Source organism: Astatotilapia calliptera, chromosome 11 (assembly GCF_900246225.1).
Source record: "Astatotilapia calliptera chromosome 11, fAstCal1.2, whole genome shotgun sequence".
In the NCBI taxonomy this organism is placed as follows: domain Eukaryota; kingdom Metazoa; phylum Chordata; class Actinopteri; order Cichliformes; family Cichlidae; genus Astatotilapia; species Astatotilapia calliptera.
Genome location: NC_039312.1, coordinates 25,764,899 through 25,788,930, shown reverse-complemented (window position 1 = coordinate 25,788,930; position 24,032 = coordinate 25,764,899). Strand labels below are relative to the sequence as shown.

Sequence of the window (24,032 nt, the reverse complement as noted above, 5' to 3'; positions counted from 1 at the left end):
GCTCATTTTAAACATCTGATTTGTTCATAATCAGAGTTTCTATTAAACTCCTCATGCCAAATACCCATCTTGGGTTCCTACATTTCTTGCCTGCCTAATGCTGACACAGGGTTTAATGGTGTGGAATCGAGCCCCGCAGAAATGGCTAGAAGGTGATAATAGGCTCTGGATGGGGGTCATGGAACCCTCTGGTGGCACGGGCAGCTGTCTTGCCTACGTGCTCATCATCTCAGACTCAGTTGGGTTGGCTGTGCTCACAACAAAGAGGACAAGAGACATATTCATCTAGGAGAGGTGTCAGATGGCCTGATGTTAACAGTGACGGTAAAGGTAAGCACTGATAGTGGTGTCATAGTGTGTGCGTTTTCACTTTCTGGCCAAATGTAATCATTTATAGGGTGGGAAAGCTGGACGTGAAACGATGGACCGAAGTGGGCATTAAACACAAAAATAACAAGATTGTAAACACACATATTTGTGTTGAAGGATTTGCAGCTATTGAAAACCAGCCTTATAGTCCATAAAATCTTTTAACACAAGATATTTTTTATGAAAAAGTATTGTAATGTAATTACTATATTAGTAGCTTTACAGTATGTACAACACAATTTTCAGCGTGTTGTGATTTTACTGTATAACAGATGCAATTATAATATCTTTACTCAAGCGTATTAATTTTTTAGCTGCAGATACATTTCAGGTTTAGATTTCATATGATGAGCATATGTAGATCATGCTACCAAACAACAGCACATTCACTTGTTATAATTCAGCCTACCTTAACCAGCTATTGCCTTAAACAATGATACAGCTACACTAACAGTCTAATGGTATAAATGAGTACTTGTATTTTAGTTATGTTGGATCTTAAATGTAGAACATTTTAAGTATTTTTTCTTACAACTGAACACTTTCATAACCATAAAAACAGACTAAATGTTATGCAATTTCCTTTTATATGCTAAAAAAAATCTTCCTCAAATCATCAAGCTTAGCAAGCATTTCTCCCTGTTTTTAAAAGCTGACAGTTGCATCTCAGAATTGCTCAGGTTGTGGATTGTGAGAAACTGAGCTGACTCAGAGCCTGGAAGTAATATGTGAACTGGCACAGACTGTGTCATACTGACACTTTTTCTGACTTTTCACAAGCTGCAATTTTTTTTAATCAGCACAGGGAGTAAACGATTTGGTTATTTGAATATGGGTATTGCGAAAGACCAAAATAGTTTTTTTTTCTCTTTCGAACAATTGAGGCTTTATTTTAACGAAATTGCTACCACGGTGCCCTAAAGATGAATTAGGTGGTGATTCAGCCAGAAAGAGAATTATTAGAGGAGTTTGGCTCTTTACAAGAAGTAACCACAACCAGATGGGTCATATCAAAATACCGTTATGCAAAAAGGCCAGCAAGGAATCATCTAACAGTTTTTTTGTCCCTTGGCAATATATTTGTTTACCTGGAACTACTTTGTTAGATTTAAAGACCTTAAATGGTAAAATGGTAAATGGCCTGTATTTATATAGCGCTTTACTAGTCCCTAAGGACCCCAAAGCGCTTTACATATCCAGTCATCCACCCATTCACACACTGGTGATGGCAAGCTACATTGTAGCCACAGCCACCCTGGGGCGCACTGACAGAGGCGAGGCTGCCGGACACTGGCGCCACCGGGCCCTCTGACCACCACCAGTAGGCAACGGGGGAAGTGTCTTGCCCAAGGACACAACGACCGAGACTGTCCAAGCTGGGGCTCGAACCAGCAACCTTCCGATTACAAGGCAAACTCCCAACTCTTGAGCCACGATCGCCATGATTTACCTTGAAAAAGAAATATCTATGCTATATCCCATTAATATTTGAACTGTGGAACAGCTGGTGTATTTTTAAAAAACAAACACACTCCAGCGCAGCTCAAATAGACAGAGAGATCAGGTCATTTTACATGTGCCATCTGTGTGTAACATATGACTTCGCAAGCGTTCACAGTACACCTCCGGGGGATTTTAAGTGCAGTTATTAGGAGTAATGTTAAAGCTCTATGTGTTCAGGCATGTCAGCAAGGAGACGGACAGCTCCAACAGGTGGGAAGGATTTAAAGTGGGAGGAGTATGAATGCTTTTATCCAGGCGCAGAGCGAGAAGGTGGTGTCAGAGGGATTGCCCAAAATAACCTGCCTGGTGTCTGGACAGTGGTGATATGATGCAGAGCTGCTGAGAGAGATGGATGAGAAGGGGCCACAGGGCACACTGAGTAGGTGCTAAAGGAAGGCCATCTCAGCGGGTTGTCGAGGTTATACGCTGTCAGGGAATACATTTTCATGGTTATTATCTATGTACTTATTTACATATTTTAACACATTGTTTCCTGCTTTAGGTTAGCTGGGAGGTTTTTTCAGTTGGTTATATTCACGGAAATGCATGTGGAAGTGGAAATATTTGGTCCATAGTTCATGGCAGGCCTTCCAGTGGTTGTCGAAATGGTTCCTCGAAATCCTGTCACTCAAAGCCACAAATGCAATCTTGATTATGGTGCTAGAGGAAAAGTAAGAAGACCACCAAAGTAAATATGATTTCATCCTTGGGGAAACATCTGTGTAAAGTTTCTGATGAATACTGCTGGCTACAAAGTCAAACAAATCTCTTGTTCATACTAAATCATGAATGTTGGTGTGTTGCTTTTTCCAACTGCAGAAATACCCATGACACCATTTCATACTGAATATTTTAATTGTGCAGCAGTTAACTTCCAAAAATTATTGTATAATAAAAAGTGTAATTTGCTGTTAAGTGATATGTTAATTTCGATCTCGCTGTTGCAATTAGGAAAATGTGTAGTTTTCCCCAGAGACTGATAACCAACCGGCCCAACATGTCGATAACCACTGCTCATCTACAATCACAATGAACACCGGTGTACCACAAGGCTGTGTGATGAGCCCTTTCTTCTCCTCCCTCTTCACCCACGACTGCAGACCTACCGATGGTTCCAACACCATCATTAAGTTTGCAGATGACACCACGGTGATTGGCCTCATCAATGACAACGATGAGGCCGCCTACAGGGAGGAGGTGGATCGTCTGGCTGAGTGGTGCGACGTAAACAACTTGCTGCTCAACACAGAGAAGACCAAGGAGCTCATCGTGGACTACAGGAGGAATGCTGACCCACATCCACCCATCTACATTAAAGGGACGGCTGTGGAGCGTGTGAGCAGCTTCAAGTTCCTGGGAGTCCACATCTCCGAGGATCTCATCTGGACGACCAACTGCTCCAAGCTGGTCAAGAAGGCTCACCAGCACCTCTTCTTCCAGAGGACTCTGAAGAAGAACCACCTGTCCTCAGACATCCTGGTGAACTTGTATTGCTGCACCATCGAGAGCATCCTGACCAACTGTATAACAGTCTGGTACGGGAACTGCTCTGTCTCGGACTGGAAGGCGTTGCAGAGGGTCGTGAAAACTACCTAGCGCATCGCTGGAGCACCACTTCCAGCCATAAATGACATCTACAGGAAGCGTTGTCTGAAAAGTGCTGGGAAAATCATCAAAGACCCTAGTCACCAATCACATGGACTCTTCACCCTCCTGCCCTCTGGGAGGCGCTACAGGAGCCTCCGGACTAAGACCACCAGGTACCGGAACAGCTTCTTCCCCACAGCTGTCAGACTCCTGAACTCTGCCGACATCTGACCCACGTTAAAATAATGGACTGAACATACACACACCCACAACCACTAGCACTTTATATAGCCTCTGTAGAAAGTAGCCACATATTTCACTTATCTTAACTGCACTTCTGTATAAACAATCATCCTGTACAATACAATAATTATAATTCTACAACTGTTTACAACTGTTTATAACTTCCATATTCCTGTATAGTTTCATATTTATATCCTGTTCTGTTCATAGCCTGTACATAGCTTGTATACCCACTACAGCCTGTACATACTTATAGCATATTCATAACATACCTTCATACCATGTACATTATAACATACCCATAGTAAACCCATTTTTGCACCCTCATACGTATAACAGACCCATTTCTGTAATATATCTATATCATGGCTAAAGCCCTTCTGGATGGATGCAAACTGCATTTCGTTGCCTTGTACTTGTGACATGTGCAATGACAATAAAGTTGAATTATATTCTATTCTAAACGGCAGGATAACTGTCCTAAGTTTGGGTGTAAATAAGTCCCGATATTATGTTTGGAAAACAGGAAAATACTTTCTAACAAATACGTGCACATCTTTTTTGAGTACACACTGCTGAACAAATGTTAGCTCCTCTGAGTCATTTGCTTAGCTTTTTTAGATAAATACAGATAGTCTTATCTGCAAGATAAGCACTGGGCTTTGACAAACTCAGTAGTCACTTTTACATCACCAACCAAAAACAAGCAAACACACCACTTCCTGTATTATCTTGCTCGCATCATCCAGTCACACTGATGTTTAATGATCCCAACTTTACTCGACCTACCACAACTATTCTGCTGTGTTATTTTCCTGGTAGTCGTATTTTGAATCAGTCAAATGAGCAGGATGTGCAAGGCAATATGTGCACACAGTGGCGCATTAATGGTTGAAAGAATTTCCATTGCAAATACACCTTCTCATGAATTCCTATTAAATAGCTAACCTGGATAGATCAGATGAGTATGAAAGATATACTTCTTCGACATCTGCACAGGATATTGTATTTGTTTTAAGTGTTGTATGCTTATGTAGTACATGTATTTTGATTTTGTTGCCATGATACCAAGCCTCTCTTGGAAATTAGATTTTTAAACTCAATGAGATTTTTTACCTGGATAAATAAAGGACTAATAATAATATAAAAAAAATAAAAATAAAACTAGAAAATGCTGCATTTCCTGCGAAAATGCAGTGTGAATGCTGTGTAGCGGAATCTGAAAACAGCAGAAGGAGAGCTATCTGTTGAAAACACTGTGTAGAAGCTGAACTCTGCTGAAAACTGCTTTATTTGAAAGACTACACTGAAGAGTGTCAAGAAAGCAGATTACATCTAAGCAGGGAAGATGTGCAGCATCTGTCACATGTAGTACTCAAACCCTTGCTACCAGATCTCACGCCACTGCGCCAAACCAATTAGAATCTCAAACAAAGATATGATGAGAGAAAAAAAATGTGCACTGAATATCTCAAAAAGTATAAAAGTTACCATCACCAAAAGATATAGCAGTCGAAAGCAGAAATAGCAGTTTGAACGTTTGAACGGTGAAAATCGACTGAAAACTGAGGGAGTAGTTAAGCGGCAAAGAAACGGAGCAAATAGAATAATAAAAGATAAAGAATAAAGAGAAACAGGATCTCAATTGTGTGAATGCTGTGAGGCATTCACACAATTACTGGTACGGAAGCAGGTCTTCAAACAGGCAGTGTGTGCTATCGATGACCTGTTGAAATTTGACTTTTATTTTATTTGACTTTTTGGATGCTCCTCAGCTCAGAATTGATGGGTTGTGTGAATAATTAGTCTGTAATAAAAAATAAATAAATGCATCCAAGATACTCCCTTAAAACAGCTGACAGTTAGTACTATACAGCATATTACATTATGTGCTAAAGATTCAAGAAATAACATCAAAAGCAAAATGTTATAGATAAAGAGGTTAATGTAAGATTTTAAATGTGTTAATATTAGTATATATTTTATAATGCTAATGGGAAAAATGAAACATAAATGCTTGTGGATGTCGGAAATCATCAGTGGTTAAAAAGGAAAACCTGAGAGATCCAGTCCTACATATCATATCAGTCATACCATTAATTTTATATGTAAACCATAGATTGTCTTTATTTTAAATTAATATCAATAAAGTCAGAAACACTTCTTCTATTTAATATTGCACAGATGACCTGAATCTCATTAACATTCAGGGAGCTGAATGGATCCTCTGTTCCCAGTGACTTAGTCATACATACAACTGCAATCCATTAGACTTTGTTTCCAATGCCAGTCCTCCTTTTTTTCCTCCGTTGTTATGAAACTCACTATGTTGGGCTGACTCAAAACAGCATTTCTCACAGCCGGGCTGATTTCACAATAATCGATTACAAGCCAGGTTATTTAGTAATACTGAATTTGTCCCCTGAAAATAATACGTCACACTTTTATTTTTATTGTTGGCTCACCCTTAGTTTCTTCAGTGGTTGCTTTATGCCAACTACAAATGCATTTGCAGGAATTACTGGTTCAATTTACTGAACAAGTTCATCAAATATGGAGTAAAATGGACCTTATGTGTGTTTCACATACAAAATTTTAATCTTCAGTCGCTCAATTGCTTTTGAATTATCTGGAAAGGACAGGAGACTTTATTTTTAAACATAAGTGGACACTTAATTGAGCATCATATCAGCTGATGGTAGCAAACGTGTATAGCAAAGTGCATCAATAGATTCTAAGAGTGCAACACAGGTGCAAATGTTTGCGGTTTAGTGCTAAGTAGCATAAAAATATAATTCAAAGTTTTTCTTACAAAAGCTCGAGCACTGACCCTTGTGTGTGTAGTTAGTGCGATTAACCGCGAAGAATCCCATTTTATTTGCCCTGGAATTGCATTCAAAATGCTCTGAAGAGCACCACAACCACAATCAAGGGCTAGTTTCATGACCAAAATTAGCTACAGGTGCCTGCTTCCGCATCCACTTGTCAGTCAAACTGGCCATGCACCTAACATTCAGTGCTTAAACTATGCGCCAACCACGAGAGCTGAAAGATAAGGCCAAAGCCTGCTATTCCTACAGTGTCCACTTGAGGCGCTCTACAAAAGACAGCTAAAGTTGGAATATGTATCCAAGTGGTCGACTTTATGATCCACCACATTCATCTTTTAAATCATCAGTTATTGCTGCGAAAAGGGCAACTTTTTTTTAAGGAGTTTTTTAAAACCAGACTGATATTAGCGGAGAATTATACGGTACCGGAATGATAAAGACACAGGCAGCACACATCACTTCATAGTATTACCTGTTCAGGCTCGCTTGAAAATACAAGCAGTAGAAAACAGATTTCAGTACTCATGCTGTTAACTAGCTGGTTAGCGTTCAAAACGAGTGATAAGTCCCTAAATGAAGCCCCCCCCGGTCAAATATAAGACCTGCACAGTGGAGTTATAATAAACTGCACAAAGCACCACTGTGTAAGACAGAAGCTGCAGCAGGGACAACTCCGTGTAGGAACACAAGTTTAGCGCAGTGAATTGTAGTCGTGGATTAGGCTTTAGTGACAAAAACGATCGTATTAAAAGGACAGCAGACATATTAGCCTAATCCTAACCCACTGACTACAGAACTCCAATCTCATTCACTGCAAGGTAGCGAAGGTGTTTTGACAAATCGTGGCGAGAAGGCGGAAGGAAATATGAACCTCTGAGCAGCACGGAGCTGTCACACACCCTCCCTCTAAACACCGCAGACACACACACACACACACACACACTCATACACACATACACACCGTCGGGTACAATAGAAGAGACGAGTTCGCCAAGGAGTAAAAGCCTGCACTCATTTCTACTATATTTTACCAGGGTTCCTGAATGTGACGCGACAACACTGAAATATAACGCCGACCCGGTAAGTCTTAGTCTTTCCTATTTTTTAGCAACAGTTTTTTGAAGAGCGAATAGAGGTAATAGAAATATTATAATTTTCAGAGGCAGTGAAGTGTAATACGATACAATACAGTAAGTGAAGGGGAAGTTGAGCAGCACATGAATCATCTGTCGCAACAAAAAAAGAAAAAAACTATGAATTTCTTTGCCGCGAAGTGAAGTTCCTTCTCGGCGAATAAACCGCCATTTCAAACAAGGCTGTAAATATTAATTAAGCAAATAAAACATCAGAAGTCTATTCCTTATCACGATGTATTGTCTTTCTCTTGGTTTAAATGACCAATTTTTCTGCGTATATGAATGTTTTCTAGGCCACAGAAATGCATTGACTGTCTCGTTGAGGATATGCCTCTCACCCCTGTCACTAAATGATCTGAAGATGCATATAGTGGTTGTCACTGTTAGAGCCCTGAAGCCTTTTTTAGGTTCCCAACGTGCGTCCTCAGACCACCATAGATTTAATGGGGACTTAAAGTAAAGTGAGCCATTTAATTTCACCAGATGACTGACTGTTGTCTTTGGTGGTTAGCCCAATGAAAGAATGACTTTTGTGATTACACGTTTCTCTAAGCTGTCCCTCCACCTACAGTAAACAGCTCCAAACTGGAATCAAGCCTGCCAAGTCATATATAGCAGAAAGAACTGCGTATGTAGTTGTCTGTTTGGGGTTTGAGATCCAGCTTGAATCTATTTCTATGGACCACAGAGGCAAAAAAAAAAAAAGGTTTGAAAATACTACCAAGCCTGTATCCTGCTGTACTGTGGCATCCTCTATGAGGTTGAGCCTTCTTAGCAAACAAAGCACACATACACACACAGACACTGACAACACAAAGGTGTGCCGTGTCCAAATATGCTGTCCGGGAATAACATGACATAACAAATAATTTAGTTTCCTTTTCGATATTGTGTGAACTCTATCTCTGTGATTGCCATCACTGTGGTGGTTTCTTTTATGTTGTATTTAATGAGCATAGAAACTACTACTTTTTACAGATTGCTGTAATAACCTTTGCTCAAATAAATTAGAAATGAAAACATTCTACCACTTAATTAACAACAAAAACAAACGCAGTGCCGCTGGGTTTGTATGGAGATTCCAGCCCACAAGAACATAAACAACAGCTGAGTGTATTTTGGAAATATAAGGTAAATGTATAACTCATGATTTTCCAGGCTGGTCCCAACTTACCAAAATAGAGAGGACCTTTTGCTGATGAGCTCCCCCTTGTATGCGGGAGAGGTCCATTACTGTGGTGATGACAGACAACTGCAAGCATGTGATTGTAAGGATGCCACTGTGACACTCTGCCGTCTGCCATTTTTTTACAGGCAGGAGTATATGTGCCAAAAACGCTATTCAGTGGCATTTGTTAGTCTCTAAACTACCGATTGTTGTCATGACAGTATAACTGCACGAAAAAAATACTTTAAAACAAAATTTCCCCCTCGTGTGACGTGTGTTTAGTGCTTTGCAGAAAGCTAGCTGAAGCTGCTTGTGGTAAAGCTCAGTGCCAAGTCGAACAGCGTCCTGATCTATCGTTGTTGATCATTACTAGAGAATAATGCTGCAGGAAATCTCATTTGTCTTTCGAGCAGCAACAGTAGCTCCTTAATGACAAACAAATGTCAGACAACTGTTAGAGAAACAGTCTTTCTCTTTTTTTTTTAAGATATTAACCTCCTAAGAAAGCGCAACTATTAATCCCAAACTTAAATTGTGCTGCCAGTGACTTTGTTATCCATCAACTGCTCTGTGAAGCGCCTGGAGGGAATACTAAGAGGGACTGCCACACGTCAATAACCAAACACTGTACCAGTGACAGTTGCTGTGGCTTTTTCAGAAATAGAGAGAAGAGTGTCTTGGGGGCATATATAGATAGCAAATGTGATTCCAGCTGCCACTGTGGCATGGTAGTCTTAATGATAGGGCAGATGAGTGAGCGTTTCTTCTCATATGCTTTGAGCTATGTATCATGTTGCTGTACCATTGTTTATCAGAGCTACTTTTGCTGTTATATGAAATAAACAGCTGATGAGGATTACACAGCTGTCATTCACTGCTCCAAGGGGAGCCTTAATAGCATGTGTGTTTGTGTGTGTGTGTATCCACATGAATACCAGACAGTGTTAAACAGACATTTTAATGTTTTTCGAGCACGTCTATTTAGCACATCGTTCTACACGCGCTTCACCATCATTGCTTCTCTAGCAGTTGGACTGCAGACCTGCTTTTCTAGTTTTGCATGCTGTTCCTGTTGTGTTTGTTACAGAAACCTTGCTATGAAAACCCCCTTCAAAACTCTGGATTGAAACCAGTAAGACTCAGGTTAGACCTTAACTTTGAATTTGCTTATGAGCAAACAAATAATGAAAAGAATCTAAGTTGTTGACACAAATGTAGTGGCTATGTCAAATAGATAGATTCATTATTAGGATATGGATGAGGAAGCAGACAAAAACATACTGGTAATAACATTTGTGTGGATTTGCATGCATGTGTGTCAGTAAGAGTAATGGTGTTCAGAAATCTAGTAGTTAGTGATTAAAGGCCTACTGCCTCCTGCCTTTCCAAGAGGGTGCAATCTCAGTGATTAGACTGTCGACCACACATTGTGGAGCACAGACAGCTGCAGCTGGTTATCAATTGAACTTTCAGGGTGACGCTATCAAAACAGATCTCGTTGTCTTATTCTACCAGCTACAGGGAAAAACAATGTTATGGTCACACATCTAATTTTATGCATACGTGATGCTAAAATGAGGTTGTGGTGTGTTAATAATGCAGTCTTAATGCAATGAGTAACCACAGCTTTGTAGAGATCTTTTGTGCATAGTTTCTGCTGAAACTCATTCAAAAGCTAATATGAAAAAGTAATTGATTTTACTGTTTAGCCACCAGATGCTGCAAAGAACCACATCTGTCTGCCTTTGCTGAAATGTGTACATTAGGCTAAACTCAGCGTTAACTCTTTATTTAGGTTGGACGTTCAGGAAATTATTGTCTGAAAGCCAAAAAACAAGCTGCCAGAAATGAGGGAAGTGGGAAGTTCATAGAGCACGTGAAAGAGTTGGGTGGGGGTGGGAGGGATTGGATCTATTTCGATACTCTCCAAAATAGTAGCGGGGATGCACGCTGGGACTACCATGTGATAGCATTCGGTGCTTTTGTAATCCATGCCATGTGTAGCTTGCAATTTCCTCCTTCCTAAATCTCTGAAGATGATTCTCATAATGAAAGATCAATTATTTGATCCCTAGCTTTTACTGTACTCTGTGGATCATATGGCACAGATATTGCCCTGTGGGCCTTGGAAGGGAATAAACTAGACTCTTACTAAACTCCTCCTCTCACTATGAAAGTGCAATTCGGGAAGTTTGCAAGCATAGCCCTGATTTCAGAAGAGTCATCCTTTGAAGTTTAATGTACATTGAGGTCGGTGTGTGCAGACCATGTAGTGAGAACATCCAATGAGAACATCTCTGTGGTGTCGGATTCACAGCAGAGCATTAACCACAAGCAAATTTCTATGTAGCTGCAGAGGAAATCAACTGGTTTTAGCTGGGCATGGTGTAGGTTAAATATTTAACAAAGGATCGGGCAAGGGGCAAGTGTAACAGTAATGAAAGCTCTTAATAAGTTATGAAAAGGGGAAAAACAAAAAAAACCACTAAACGAGGCTTGTGTTACCATGCATTTTATGTGAATAGATTTACACTTGATTACATACGATGCTGTGGTGTAAAAATGCAAGTAGCAGCTTTTGCATTTAACATGGTTAGCACGGCTTTTATGACTTCCTCAAAATAAGCCCTTGTACGCAGCATCTCTAGCACATCTTAATATATAAATGTCTCTATATTTCTATATTTTATATGTATATGTATATTTATACCTATATTTATATTTATCTATTTATCTTAATATTTATGAATATCTCTGTTTCTACACTCATTTTATATGAGTGCTTGATGTTTGTTGTATATTTGCTGCTATGACAACTCAATTTCCCTCTGGGATTAATAAAGTCTCTCTGATTCAGATTCTCATATGTCATACACTCAGTGAGTCTGGTCAACATATACAACATATCTCTCTCTCCCTGTATATATATATATATATATATATATATATATATATATATATATATATTATATATATTATATATATGTTGTATGTAGGTGTATTTAGAGGTATGTTAGTGTCAAACACCCAAAGGAATACAAATAGTACTGAATTTGGTGGTTTGTCTTCTCGATTATTTTGCCTTATTAAAAAACTGGCAACTTTTTCTTCTGCACAGTCAACTGAGACACAACATTTCTGTCACCAGTTTTAAGTTATTTTATGTTGCTCTGCAGGTCTTCTGTGATAAGGAAATTGAAAAACAATCTATCATACTAATAACTGTATATTATATTATTATTTATCATAATAATATTATATTATCATTATATTATTATTTCTGAATAATTGTTTTATAATATTTTTGGTTAGCTGAAAAAAAAACTAGTCAGGTGACTGATAGAAGACAGCCCTCTATGCAAATGATGAGTGAGATAAATAAAACTCCTTCTGTTTAAACCTTACACTATTACAGATTGGCCTCTTCCTTTTTCACAGCTGTTGTTTTTCTTCATGCAGCTTTTTCTTTAAGACTGTTTTTGAAGCTCATTTTGGAAGGTTTATCTCTGTTGGACATTTTCATTTAAGGGATTTTTGACCCAGCTTTCCTGAAATTTGTTTATCCTTTCTTTTATTGTTCATCCAATTGTTCCTGCAAATGAACAGGTGATGTCATAATTCTTTTTTAAACAGGCGCACCGTATACATATTCAGCAATCCTAACTTGACTGTAAAACATTTTTGTGTCACAGCTAGAGGTAGGCTGAGTGCAGTGATGTCCAGATCCACAAAATCAGCCTCGAGATCTCGGAGCCGCTCGAGGTCCAGGTCAAGATCCCGTTCCACCTCCCGCTCCAGGAGTCGCTCCAGGTCTCGGTCCAGGAAGCACCGCTATAGGTACGAGCGATCTTCCGTTTGCAACAGCTTGTTAGCGGATAACATGCATTTGCCTTGATTGCTAAAGTTCCACCCTAGTTGCCAGATCTGTGTTGTTAAAGTAAAATTTAAAAACTCATTCTTGAGATCCATTTTCATCTGTTTTGTGTAGCAAATCTTATTGTGGCTGACTGGAAACACACTGTGTATTTTTGTGTATCTTTGATTGCCATCTGTAGGATTTAAAGAGTTTGGTTTTCACATGAATAGACAGAGCTGGTGGAGCATATTAGAGCCTTTGAGTCCTACCCAAACTCTTGAGTCAGGCTCTGTATCCACAGGAAATTAATATTTGAGAGTTCAGCTCCCGGTTAGTGAATTTAGTTAAGGTAGTCTAATATAATATTGCACAGTGGCATATGGGAATGTTTTGTACCACATTTCACAGTATTTTGAAAGGCATTTTGTTGATGTGCTTTTATTTCGTGAAGCTTTGACTGAAGGGTTTTCTGCTGACTTTGATGTGCTTTCGTAAGAAACAGTAAGGCTTCAGTCTGATGCCTTTGCCGCTACTGGTAGAGTGACGCCCGGATGGCAATAAAATGACAGGCTAGCTCATTTCCTGGCAGTGTTACAGCTTGTATTAAAATTAGCATAAATAAGAGTTATGGAAGGAATTTAATGGTCTACTCTTCCTGAAGCTACCTTGCACGTGTGCAAATGGCTTTGTGGGAAGGCAAAACAGGACTGGAAAAGTGTGAATGCACACCTTTGTACAAGTTTGAAAACAACAAAAATGTAAATACAAAAACAGAAAAAAGCATATCCCCGCCCACCCTCTGCGCACACACACACGCACGCACGCACGCACGCACGCACGCACGCACGCACGCACGCACGCACAAATAAATAGTTAATTTCCTGCATGTTTTACATGGGCAGCATGTTAGAACAAGAAACAGTTGTCAGGTTAAAGAGCATTTAAAGGTGCAGGTTTGACAGTGTGCTGGGTGGAAACATGTTGTCAAATGTTGCCAGTGCGAAGCTTAAACTCTTTCTTTCCAACATTACCTGATCTTGCTATAACACACTTAGTAATTAGAGCCACAGTTTACAGAAGTACATGGTCTGAGCTCTCGCTTGGCCGATTTTTTACTCACTGACAAGTCATAGCAGGAAGCTGAAAGAAAATAATATCCACAACAATTTGGTGGAACAGATTTGCCATGTGTGACACAATATTCTGTCATTAATCCTCTCCAAACGTGCTGAAAAGCCCTTTTAACTGGCAGGCATAGAGTCAAAGAATTCAGGCAGTAGTAGATTTCCCACCCTTATACGGTCCATGTGACTCCCTGTTCCACCAGAGCTGGGCAGAGGAGATGCAGTATTTGTAGCTCGCACTGTGCAGTGCTGCTCATTGCACTGCCTCTGTATTCCAATGAGAAAGCACACTAGGTGAGTTACATGCTTCTCTTATTTCTTTTTTTTTAAAATTTAAGTTCATTTATCTAGTTTAGTATTATGTTTGCATGTACTTTGGCACAGCTTTAATTCATTAATCTAGACTTTTGCTCTGCAGCATTTTTTAGATTTTAAATTATTTGTAAATCACTTCATACTCTTAACATTTTAGGAGGGTGGTGGTGAGAAATGCATCCTTTATAAAAGCTGCTGAAGATGCAGTTAAATACAAGTAGCAGTAGATACTTTGCACTACTACTTTGAAGTCTGAAACAGTTATACTCTCAAATATGACAGTGGACAGCTGTGGACACAGTGTTGAAATGTACTTTTAAAAGCATGGTGTTCTGATTAAATTGCTGATTTGAGAAAACTGAAGAACAGACTGTTATAATCTGAAGCCCTGGTAAAAAGTCAAGGCTAGCACGCTGTGGAAGGCTTTTTATTGGAAGTGCAGCAGCGCCACCCTGTGGTCTAATCTGACCTTGCAGTATGCTCCGCAACATGTTGTGTTCTCCATGTGTTATCATAATAACATATATTCAAGTGTTATACATCGTCACAGAATTTAAGGATTATTTTCAAAACATTTGTTTCAAAATATTAAGGATTGTTATTATTTTCAAAATGATCCTGAATAATAGGAGCTGTGTGTTTTTCTTCTGTAAACTTCCCTAGAATTTGAATAGTTATGAATAGATATGTCATTTCAATTTTTCAGACCAGCAATAAACGTTGTTTTTTTTTAAACAGTTGTAAGCAATCATCCAAGTACTCCTAGTTTTGTATGTCATTGAGCCAAAGCAAATATGCTCCACCTTTTTCCCTTTTATATTAACCAAGCATCTGTCTGTCTCAGCTCTAAACTGTTAATTGTAGGTGGTTTATAGTTTCTGGTAGTGTTGTTTCACATAAGATCTACTGTTTCTATTTTGGAGGCAATACATTATTGAGAAAATGTATCTATATCAAACTCTGTAGAAATAAACGTAATGTTTTCGTTGTCTTCTTTATTCATTCACAGCTCTAGATCTCGGTCTCGGTCAAGGTCAAGATCAAGATCTTATTCTCCATCCTATAACCGGGAGAAGAAATATCCGCGAGGTTACCAGAACAACCGGGACTTCCGGGGCTATCACCGCGGCTTCCGTAGGCCATATAACTTCAGGGGTCGAGGACGGGGCTACTTCCCACGTGGACGCTACCAACGAGGTGGACGTGGCTACAATAACAACAACTATCATCAGAACTGGAAGAATTTCAGGCAGCATCCTCAAAAACAGCAACAAAATCATCAGAAACAACAACAGCAACAGCATTGGCAACAGAAACAACATCAAAACCATTCACAAGGACGCTCTCAGAAACACTGTGGGACCTCCCCTCATGGTCAATCTCACCAGTCCGACAAATCCTGTTCTCCTTTATCCAGACACTCGCAGCATTCTTCTGCCTCATCACACTCCTCCTCTCCTAAATGCAGGCCGGCCTCCCTGCTCGCTAACCAAACCTCAAAAGATGTGAAAGATGAGCAGCTGGCTTCCAAGGACGTTCAAAAGGGAGGAGAGGGAGAGGATGAGTCAGGGGAGCGTGTTGAGTTATTGGCAGGAGATGATATAGAAGGTGCTGGCGGTGGGAGAACTGAGGGGAACTGGAAAGGCCTGACAAACTACAGCAGCAGTCCAAAGAAAAACAGTCCGCTGGCAGGCTCTGCTGCTACTGTTGGTCAGAGCAGCCAAACGGCTAACCAGTCTAGCCCCACTAAAAACACAGGCATCACACCCAATGGCACCCCCACCTGGCAGATGGTGTGTGGTTCATCCTCGGCTAAAAAACCTTCAAATGAAGGTCTAAATCAAATCCTTTCCAGCTTTGACATCTCCAAAGAAGACAACCTGGATAGAGATAAAACAGCAATCTCCATTGCATTCAGGAAGTAAGACCAGTTTTATGTTTACACTCATGACAATTTTTAGTAACTTGAAACACAAATTGTTGTTTGGTTCTTCTGTTTGGAGCCTCACATAATGCAGATTGTGGATTTTTGGGTTTGATTCCATATTAATGGATAGATTAGGTTTTCCAGCAATATAGTTACAAATTAGTTAGAAATCTATTACAAATAAGTAGCCTGGCTCGGCTGTGTGTGCAGGACATGTAACAGAGTATGCATCAGAGCTGAGCAGACAGTGGTGCGACAATAAACAATGAAAAAAAGTCAACATCAGGCAAATGTACCAGAAGCCATTACAAATATACTTTTGGTAGTCCAATAATGGACAGCAGGTTCATTTGAGCTTTACTTTGGGTAAACTACACAACCATTTCATATTTGCATTTTATAAACTTTGCAAGCTTCAGCTATTGTATCCATTTACAGGAATTCTAAAGGTTTTCCAAGTGAAAACAACATCCTTCTTCTTCTTTATTTTCATTACTAAAGTGCTTCCCTGATAAAAAATGCTTATATTTCACTGTTATTTTCATTTTTGCAGCTGTCTCACAATCAGGTTTTCGAGTTAGACAGAGCTTTTTATCTCTTTTTCCTTCTTTAGGTTTTGGGAGGAAGCTAAAGCTAAAGCTAAATCTGCTTCAGAAAATGCCAGGAACGCAGAAGCAAACTGTATGGAAATGGAACAAGAGAAAGTAAATGGCAAAGCTTCTGTAGTTGTCTCTGATTCTGTATCAAGAAAATACAAAGAGGATAATGATGCTGGAGTGTCTCTGAACAGCTTTTTCAAAGCCTCACCATTTCTGTCTGCTGATGGGGAAGAGGAGGATGAGATGATCATTAAGCCTCAATTTAAATCACTTCCAAAAAATTGGAATAATGGAGAAGTGTCCTATAAGCCAAAGACCAAGGTCGCTCCATCAGCCCGAGAACAGTTTGAAGAGTGCTTTGCGAAATGGCAGAAGTTTGCTAATAGTGACAAAGATGCCACGGCAGAGGAGCTTTATCTCAGTGGAAAGCAGGATAAAACAGCAGCCACTGCCGCTGCCAAAAGGGAGTTAACGGGAAAATTCAAAGAACTGTCCCCAGACTTGATTTGTAAAGCCAGGAAGACGGCAGAATCTCTATCTATCCCATCTCCTACACCACCATTGCGGAGGAACTCTGACAGAGACACGTTTGAGGTCAGAGTAGAGGACCCGCCTGTCATGTCCTCAAGAAAACAGGAAGCAAAATTTAATGTTAGAATGGATTTCCTTGGAGATAGCCTGATAAGGTAAGCCTTGTTCAATAGGTTCAATAATTCTTTTTTTTAATGTTATGTCATTATTCATTCAAAAGAAATTCAAGAGACTAAAGAACTTATCATTTCAGTTCATCAGATCTTTTAGCTGAAGAGCGACAGTTGTCTCAGGACCTTGTGCAGTCCTCTAAAAAGGATCAGGAATTTCGCTCCATCTTCCAGCATGTAAAGGCTGCACAGTTACAAAGAAGTCCCTCTGAGCTGTTTGCTCAGCACATTGTCACCATTGTTCACCACATCAAAGGTGAGTCTTCTGTGTCTAAACCATATCGAGCGATTGCAAATCATTACCCTCGATACCCTCTATGACGCAAAATTCATAGAACAATCAAATATTTTGTCTTGACTGATTTTCAGCATTATTATTCACAATGGCCTCTTGAATAAAATGTGACGTAACCATAGCTTTTGCTTCTTACTTTGTTACCAAATCAGCTCAGCACTTTCCATCTTCTGGCATGACTCTAAATGAGCGATTCACCTTGTACCAAAGACAAGCTGCAGAGAAGGAAATGATGAAGCCAAGAAAAAGTCCAGAGATACACAGGTAGAGTCGCCTATTGAGTGACCCCTCTCACCTTCAGTGTGCTGTGGCTTCACCTCCTCTTTTAACAGCTTTCAGGTATTTTTTCTCACCTTTCCTCCCTGATAATCTACAGACTATCTTGGCTTATTTGTTCTCATGCTTGGTGGAGGTCAGTTTTACTTTCCCAGCAGTTTTCTTTTTTTCTGTTTCGTGTTGTCTTTCCAGTTCAGTGTTGCTGACCGTTTGTTTGTTATGGCACGTGTCTTGCATTTCTTTTATCCCATCTTGATTTCTTTCTTGCAGGCGAATCGATGTTTCACCAAGTGCTTTTAAGAAACACCCTCAACTTTTTGAGGCGATGAAAAGCTCAGAGGATGGCACTTACAAGGTGACTGAACATTTTGACGTATGAAGTATATTGGAATAAGACAACTTCAAACAAGTGAGAAAGCCACATGCCTTTAGACTGCACTCTCTGAAAGCCCATGGCTTTCCTTGAAGGGAGATGCTCAAGTCTAAGAAAAGCAAATGCAAAATAAGGCACTTTGACTTTGCTGTTTGTTATATCGCCTCACATGGTGAATGGGTTGTATTGTGGGCACAAGCCTGACCAAGGCTAATGAATCAAATAAGGTCAAAAATGGAAGCCTCAGTGCCAAAGCTGTTCAAGGGACTCTAAGCAATCGTCTTCGTAAGTATTCTTTTAAAAAAATAAGGAACGGAAATAACCAACAGCAGGCACTTCATGTGCCTGTGCTTACGTTTACTTGCTTAACATTCTGAGTAAACCATCATAGTATTTCTTTATTGATGCGCATGGATACATCTGGTCAGCTCTCAAACATGCAGAGGAAATACTAAGTACTGAGTAAACTGAAATTAGCATGAACAATCACATGCCTTGTCTGTCACTGTTGTGAAAGAGCCAAACTGGTGGTTTTGCATGTTTTATCCATGTTTACACTTCGGCATTTTTCCCACATGTTTTCCAAACCCGATTTCTGATTTCTTCCTGCCATCCATTGGTGTTGGTTCATGATACTATATGATAAGATATGACATGATTTCAACTTGTTATGGCCTGAAAGTTTAACAAACCTTTGTGTTTTGAAAAACACGAGTATGTGATGTTGCTGAAGTTTAGGAATTTAAATATGTGAATCTGTTGCTGGATATTTTATTGCTGTTGAATAGATTGGATGGATAAGGCTAACTACATGTTAACTGTGCTGAACCACCTATCTAAAGAAATTATGAAGACTTTTGTGACCAGGAAGTCATGTAAAATTTGATCATCAAAACATAAGATTTGGAAAAGTAGATGTTTAGGAAACACTAAAAACATGCAAAACTACTGGCTTGGCCTATTAAATGCACTCAAAATTCCCTCAAAAATAGCTTGGTTTTATTCATGCCAGCTGGTTGTCACCTGGGTTTTTGCCCTTTTTCCCTGCAGTTCACTATTTAGTTTACAAATCCGCTTAGCTCAGAGAAGACTGACAGCCCTCCACATGCTAATCCAAAGTCTATCCACGACATTGTGTTCTGTTTTAATTTTGCTCAGGATGGAGGGGAAAAAATCAAGGGTGACCCAATGGACCTTCGCTTGGATATTGAACGCCGTAAAAAATATTCGACCCATGAAAGATATTATAACGAGGATCAGGGAAGAGATGCGGGAGATTCCCCAGATTCTAGCAGAGAGAGATCTGTGGAAAACTTCCATAAATACCACAAGAAATCAAAGTATGCACAATTGTTCTGTACTTGTATCTACCATTATGATGACATAATCATCTTGCACTATAAACAGCTGCATGTAAAGAATTTGCTTGCATGATAATCCTTGTGCAGGAAAAGCAAGAAGAAGAAGAAACGTTCTCGCTCCACTTCATCCTCATCTTCCTCATCCTCCAAATCTAACAAAGATGAAGGTTTACCCCAAGAGAAACCTGATTCAAAAAATGGAGACTTTAATAAAAACCGACTGGGCCAAAGGGAATCATCAGGTTCAGCTGAAAGTGGACATCCACATGGAGGATTTGTAAGGCCAATAAAAAGCTTGATTTGTTGTAATATCTACAATATAATGTAAAATTCCCATCATAGACAGTTTGCTATGTATCGCTATGTATTGCATATTTTGAGCATTTTTTTCTTTTTCTCCAATTATAGCAAGTAAGAATACGTGGAAGGAACTGGAGCAAAGGGAACTATCAGGGTAACATTTCACACAGTAATCCTGTAAGCATGGTTGTACACCAAAAAAGTGAAGACTGGAACCCAGAATATACTCCCAAGAGCAAAAAATATTACTTGGTAAGGTTTTCTCATTCCTTATCTCTGTCCTTATTTTGTCAACGTTGATTTCTGAAAATATTTAGAGGCTGTGTTAAATGTAAACAATAGAAGCATATAATTATTTGCCAAACATTTAAACTGCACATCTAGTGAAAACTGAGGGTCTGAAAAAATGCTGAACAATACATACAGGTTTTGAAGCAATGTATGGTACCACCCAGGCACCATTCTGTTTATTAATAGCAGCATGGCTCCACAGTAAATGAGTCCCGGTGCTAAAGCGGCCTGGCTGCATTCCACATCTATTCGTCCGACATGTGGAGCATTATGAAGCCATGAATATGACTAAGGAGGACTAAACTGTTGACCAGCTGGAATTATATATCAAGCAGCTGCCAAATGCTTAGAATGGTTGTTAAAAGAAGAGGTGATGCAAATGGTGGTAAACATGTCCCTGTCATGATTTTACTACATTGTTGGCATCAAATTCAAAATGTGAAAATCTGTCCATTCAGCCATTCATCAGCTTAACCACTTATACCTCAGTTACACTGGGTTATAGACCTGCCAGTAACTTCCTGGCAACCACTGGTCACTGTGGAAAAATGTGCATTCCCCAACAAGTTAACAAGTGGTTGCTGGTGTCATTGTGAAATCAGTTGCTAACGACCCAATCATGCAGGCCTAGAGCAGAGTCGTCAACCCCTTAACTCACCAGGGAAGAAAATGTATCTTCTCTAGCTAGTTGGTGAGTGGTTGCATGCAGTCACTCAATGAAAGTAAAGGTGCTTTCAAAGAAGGCATGGTGCCCTACCAAACAGCTTTAGCATTGTTCTTATGTTATTGTATTGCATTTTGCACACCTCTGTTGCTTGTGAAGCTTGCACACAAGAATTTCACTCGCATGTGCTGTACCAGTGTACCTGCACATGTGATGTGAGAATAAAAAGTGATTTGATTTGATATTATGAAGTTGCCACGGTGACCTGTAATTTGCTTGCCAAACCACAAAGCGACTGCTAGCTGAGAAGTAGTGAAATTGTTAAAAGTGCAACAAAAATCCAGAAACATCTGACCCTTAAAAGGAAAGTTGTTCTTGTTCTTCAGGTTTGCATTGCTCTTTTTCACTAACACTCAGCAAGTAGTAACGAATGTTCAGTCTTCAATGCAACTATGAGAAATTGCTATAGTCTGCTAGTAACCATAAGGGTCACAGGGAGATTTCTGGTGTAGCACCCTCTTTGTGGCTGATTTTACCTAGCGACAGCTAGCAGCCTGGTTAGTGAATAAACTGACTACTCTCTCCTTTGAATGGTATTTAGCTGATCATAGGGCTAACATAGATTTTTCAAAAAATTGTTTTTCAGCTTCAGCATTTAATGTGTTGAATTTGAGCCTTGACAATTGTCTCTCACATTCTCCCACATTTTTAGCACGACGACAGAGATGAAGAGTCAGAATCCAAGTGGACAGACAATCGAGGTCGAGGGAGGGGAAGTTTAACTCGCGGAAGAGCGAGGTTCCTTATCCGCAAAGCCACTGGAGGTCCCAATATCATCTATCCAAAATGGGGCCTCGATAAATTCCAGGTCAATGACGAGCAAGGTGGCATGCAGAGAGAAGAGACAGAACAGGACCATAAAAGGGCAGAAGTTGATGGAGAGAACATCTGAGTAGCAAAGGAATCTGCAGAAAATCGTATCTTCTGTGTTCTCACAAGATCTGACTGAGTGATTTTATCCAATGGATCAATAAATGCAGATTAAATGTTTTAAGATATTCCTATGAAACATATTACTTTGTTTTCATTTCTTCAGACTTGACACAACCATTTCCTACATCAAGACTAGTAAAAGCGCTGTTTAAGAGTGAAATGCAGTTTCTTGTCAAGTTTAAAGTTTTATGCTTTTGCTTTATTTTGGTAAATTAAAATCTCTTTCACGCAGCATTATATTAATATTTACACTTTTTTGGTTAGGATGGTTAGAAAATAACTTGCAATTTTGAATTAACACAAAAAAGAACTGCACATTTTTGATCAAATCAGTTAGGCAACAAGATAAATTATTGTACTGCAAATATATTAAAATCTAATTTAATTTGCAAACAGTGACTATATGTTATGTTTTTCTGAGCTATGTCTCAGCAATAAGTATGTTGTTGGTGATGACATAAAACACCACAGTCCAGCCAATTTGGCAGAAATAACACTGATCTGACAATGGGACCAAACTGCACAGGGTCATAGATTGTGCCCTGCAGTCTGTCATTATAAAGCATACAACCATTTTACAGCACTAGCTAAAAGCCTTTTAACAAGCTTGTGAAACATTTTACTATCCGAATAGTAGCTTTAGCTTGTTTTTGGATACCACTTTAGTGTATAATATTGATAGTGATTTTCTTTCTGCAAAGACTTTAATTTTGGTATTTGTACTTGGCCACGCAGGATTCTGACTTCGATTGTAACAGAGAATTTGTTTTCACTGCTATAGATTGTATTGTCATTTTTATGTTTGCAAGCTTTTATTTAACCAAACAGATTTTAGCAGTGATGCTAACTGTGTGCAACTGTTAACGCAATGAGAGAAGTAGTTAAAAATTTTAGTATAGAGTCTATCCAAGTTTGTAAAACAGAACAGGAATGTTTATTCTGTGCATATCAATGTTATTTGTTTCTAGGCTCATTTATGCAAGTACAAGTATACCTTGCTGTGGGTGCACTGGTCTTACTTGCGTATGTTATAGGCCTACAGATTAAAATTTTAAGGTTGACTTCTTAGGGAATATTGCATATTTTAAATAGTTGTGGTCACTGTTTTTGTTTTTGTTTTCTTAGAGACTGTAAATTAAAGAAACACTGATTACTTTGACATTTGTCTGTATGTGTCTTTAATTAAAAAGAATCTTTACAGTCTTTTAGGTTATCTTTATTTACCTCTGTGTATGGAAATGATGGTGCTCCCAGGGTCCACACACCATGGGGCTCTTAAACATACTTAGGCTGGCTCATGATTCAATAAGAAGTACCTATGTCGGTGTGGCCTAAAAATATTATGTTTGTGTGCTATGAGTGAACCACACTTTGCACTTTACTTTCATAATATTGGTAAGAGTGTATCAGGGTGGAGCCGATTTGGTTACAACCCATGGTTTTGTTTTTTTTTGACTAAAGGCCAAAATCACCTGCTTCAATCAAAGCAATCAAATCCCTGTAAGTCACTGGGAGTTGAATAAACAACCCAGCCTAAAGCTACAGTGTGCCTGTGCACATCCCATTCAACCAAACACCTATCAACCAATCACTGTATCAGAGCAGGTTGAAGTCAAAAGTGACTGGATTCACCAAGTAAAAATTGTCAGTTTGTACTAATTGATTCATTTTTCACCACTACAGTGAAATAAAAAATATTAAGGCACTAAATATAAAGTAAGGATGTTTTAAATACTCTGGATATTTGTCATTCAATGATTAGGTTAATACAACATTCTTTACAAACAAAGCCTAACTCCATCTGCCCAGTTTCTTTCTATTGCTCATGGTGTTTTTGTATTATTTGGTTGCATATTGGAGCTCTTTGTCACACAGCTAAATAGTGACCGATCAGATACCTCCCAGGCTTGGCTAGAGTGGGATATTCGTCCAAAACGTTCCCTAAACATTTGGATAGTGTGCATCTCATACTCCCTATTGTAACTGGTCTAAGTGAAATCTTAAAAGTTGGAAATAATGATAACTTGACTTGTTTGGCAACATTCAAAATGGAAACTAAGGAAGTAATGGAGCTCATCTTGTCTGTTGACTAAAGCCAGTGACCTATTAACTGAGTTAAA

At 39.2% G+C, this 24,032-nt stretch overlaps 1 protein-coding gene across 4 annotated transcripts; it reads left to right on the top strand.

Moving 5' to 3' along the window:
* Positions 1-307: 307 nt before the first annotated feature.
* On the top strand, positions 308-23,071 carry thrap3a (thyroid hormone receptor associated protein 3a). Of its 4 annotated transcripts, none has more exons than XM_026184902.1 (11): positions 308-330; positions 12,530-12,674; positions 15,142-16,053; positions 16,673-17,344; positions 17,443-17,615; positions 17,807-17,918; positions 18,201-18,285; positions 19,462-19,643; positions 19,752-19,941; positions 20,073-20,216; positions 21,632-23,071. In XM_026184902.1, exons 2-11 carry the CDS (start codon positions 12,553-12,555, stop codon positions 21,869-21,871), a joined length of 2,832 nt encoding a protein of 943 aa, XP_026040687.1. In that variant the 5' UTR covers positions 308-330; positions 12,530-12,552; the 3' UTR covers positions 21,872-23,071. The 4 variants fall into 4 exon arrangements, with proteins under 4 accessions (XP_026040687.1, XP_026040684.1, XP_026040685.1 ...); XM_026184899.1 differs by lacking the exon at positions 308-330 and adding an exon at positions 7,171-7,613; XM_026184900.1 differs by lacking the exon at positions 308-330 and adding an exon at positions 12,307-12,443.
* The last annotated feature ends 961 nt before the right edge of the window (positions 23,072-24,032 follow it).

Excerpts from the sequence above, each read along its gene's own strand:
- thrap3a (XM_026184902.1), top strand. The coding sequence starts at position 12,553 with ATGTCCAGATCCACAAAATCAGCCTCGAGATCTCGGAGCCGCTCGAGG. Across the intron at positions 17,616-17,806 it reads CATTGTTCACCACATCAAAG|CTCAGCACTTTCCATCTTCT; the intron begins GTGAGTCTTCTG and ends TTACCAAATCAG. Across the intron at positions 18,286-19,461 it reads CAGAGGATGGCACTTACAAG|GATGGAGGGGAAAAAATCAA; the intron begins GTGACTGAACAT and ends AATTTTGCTCAG.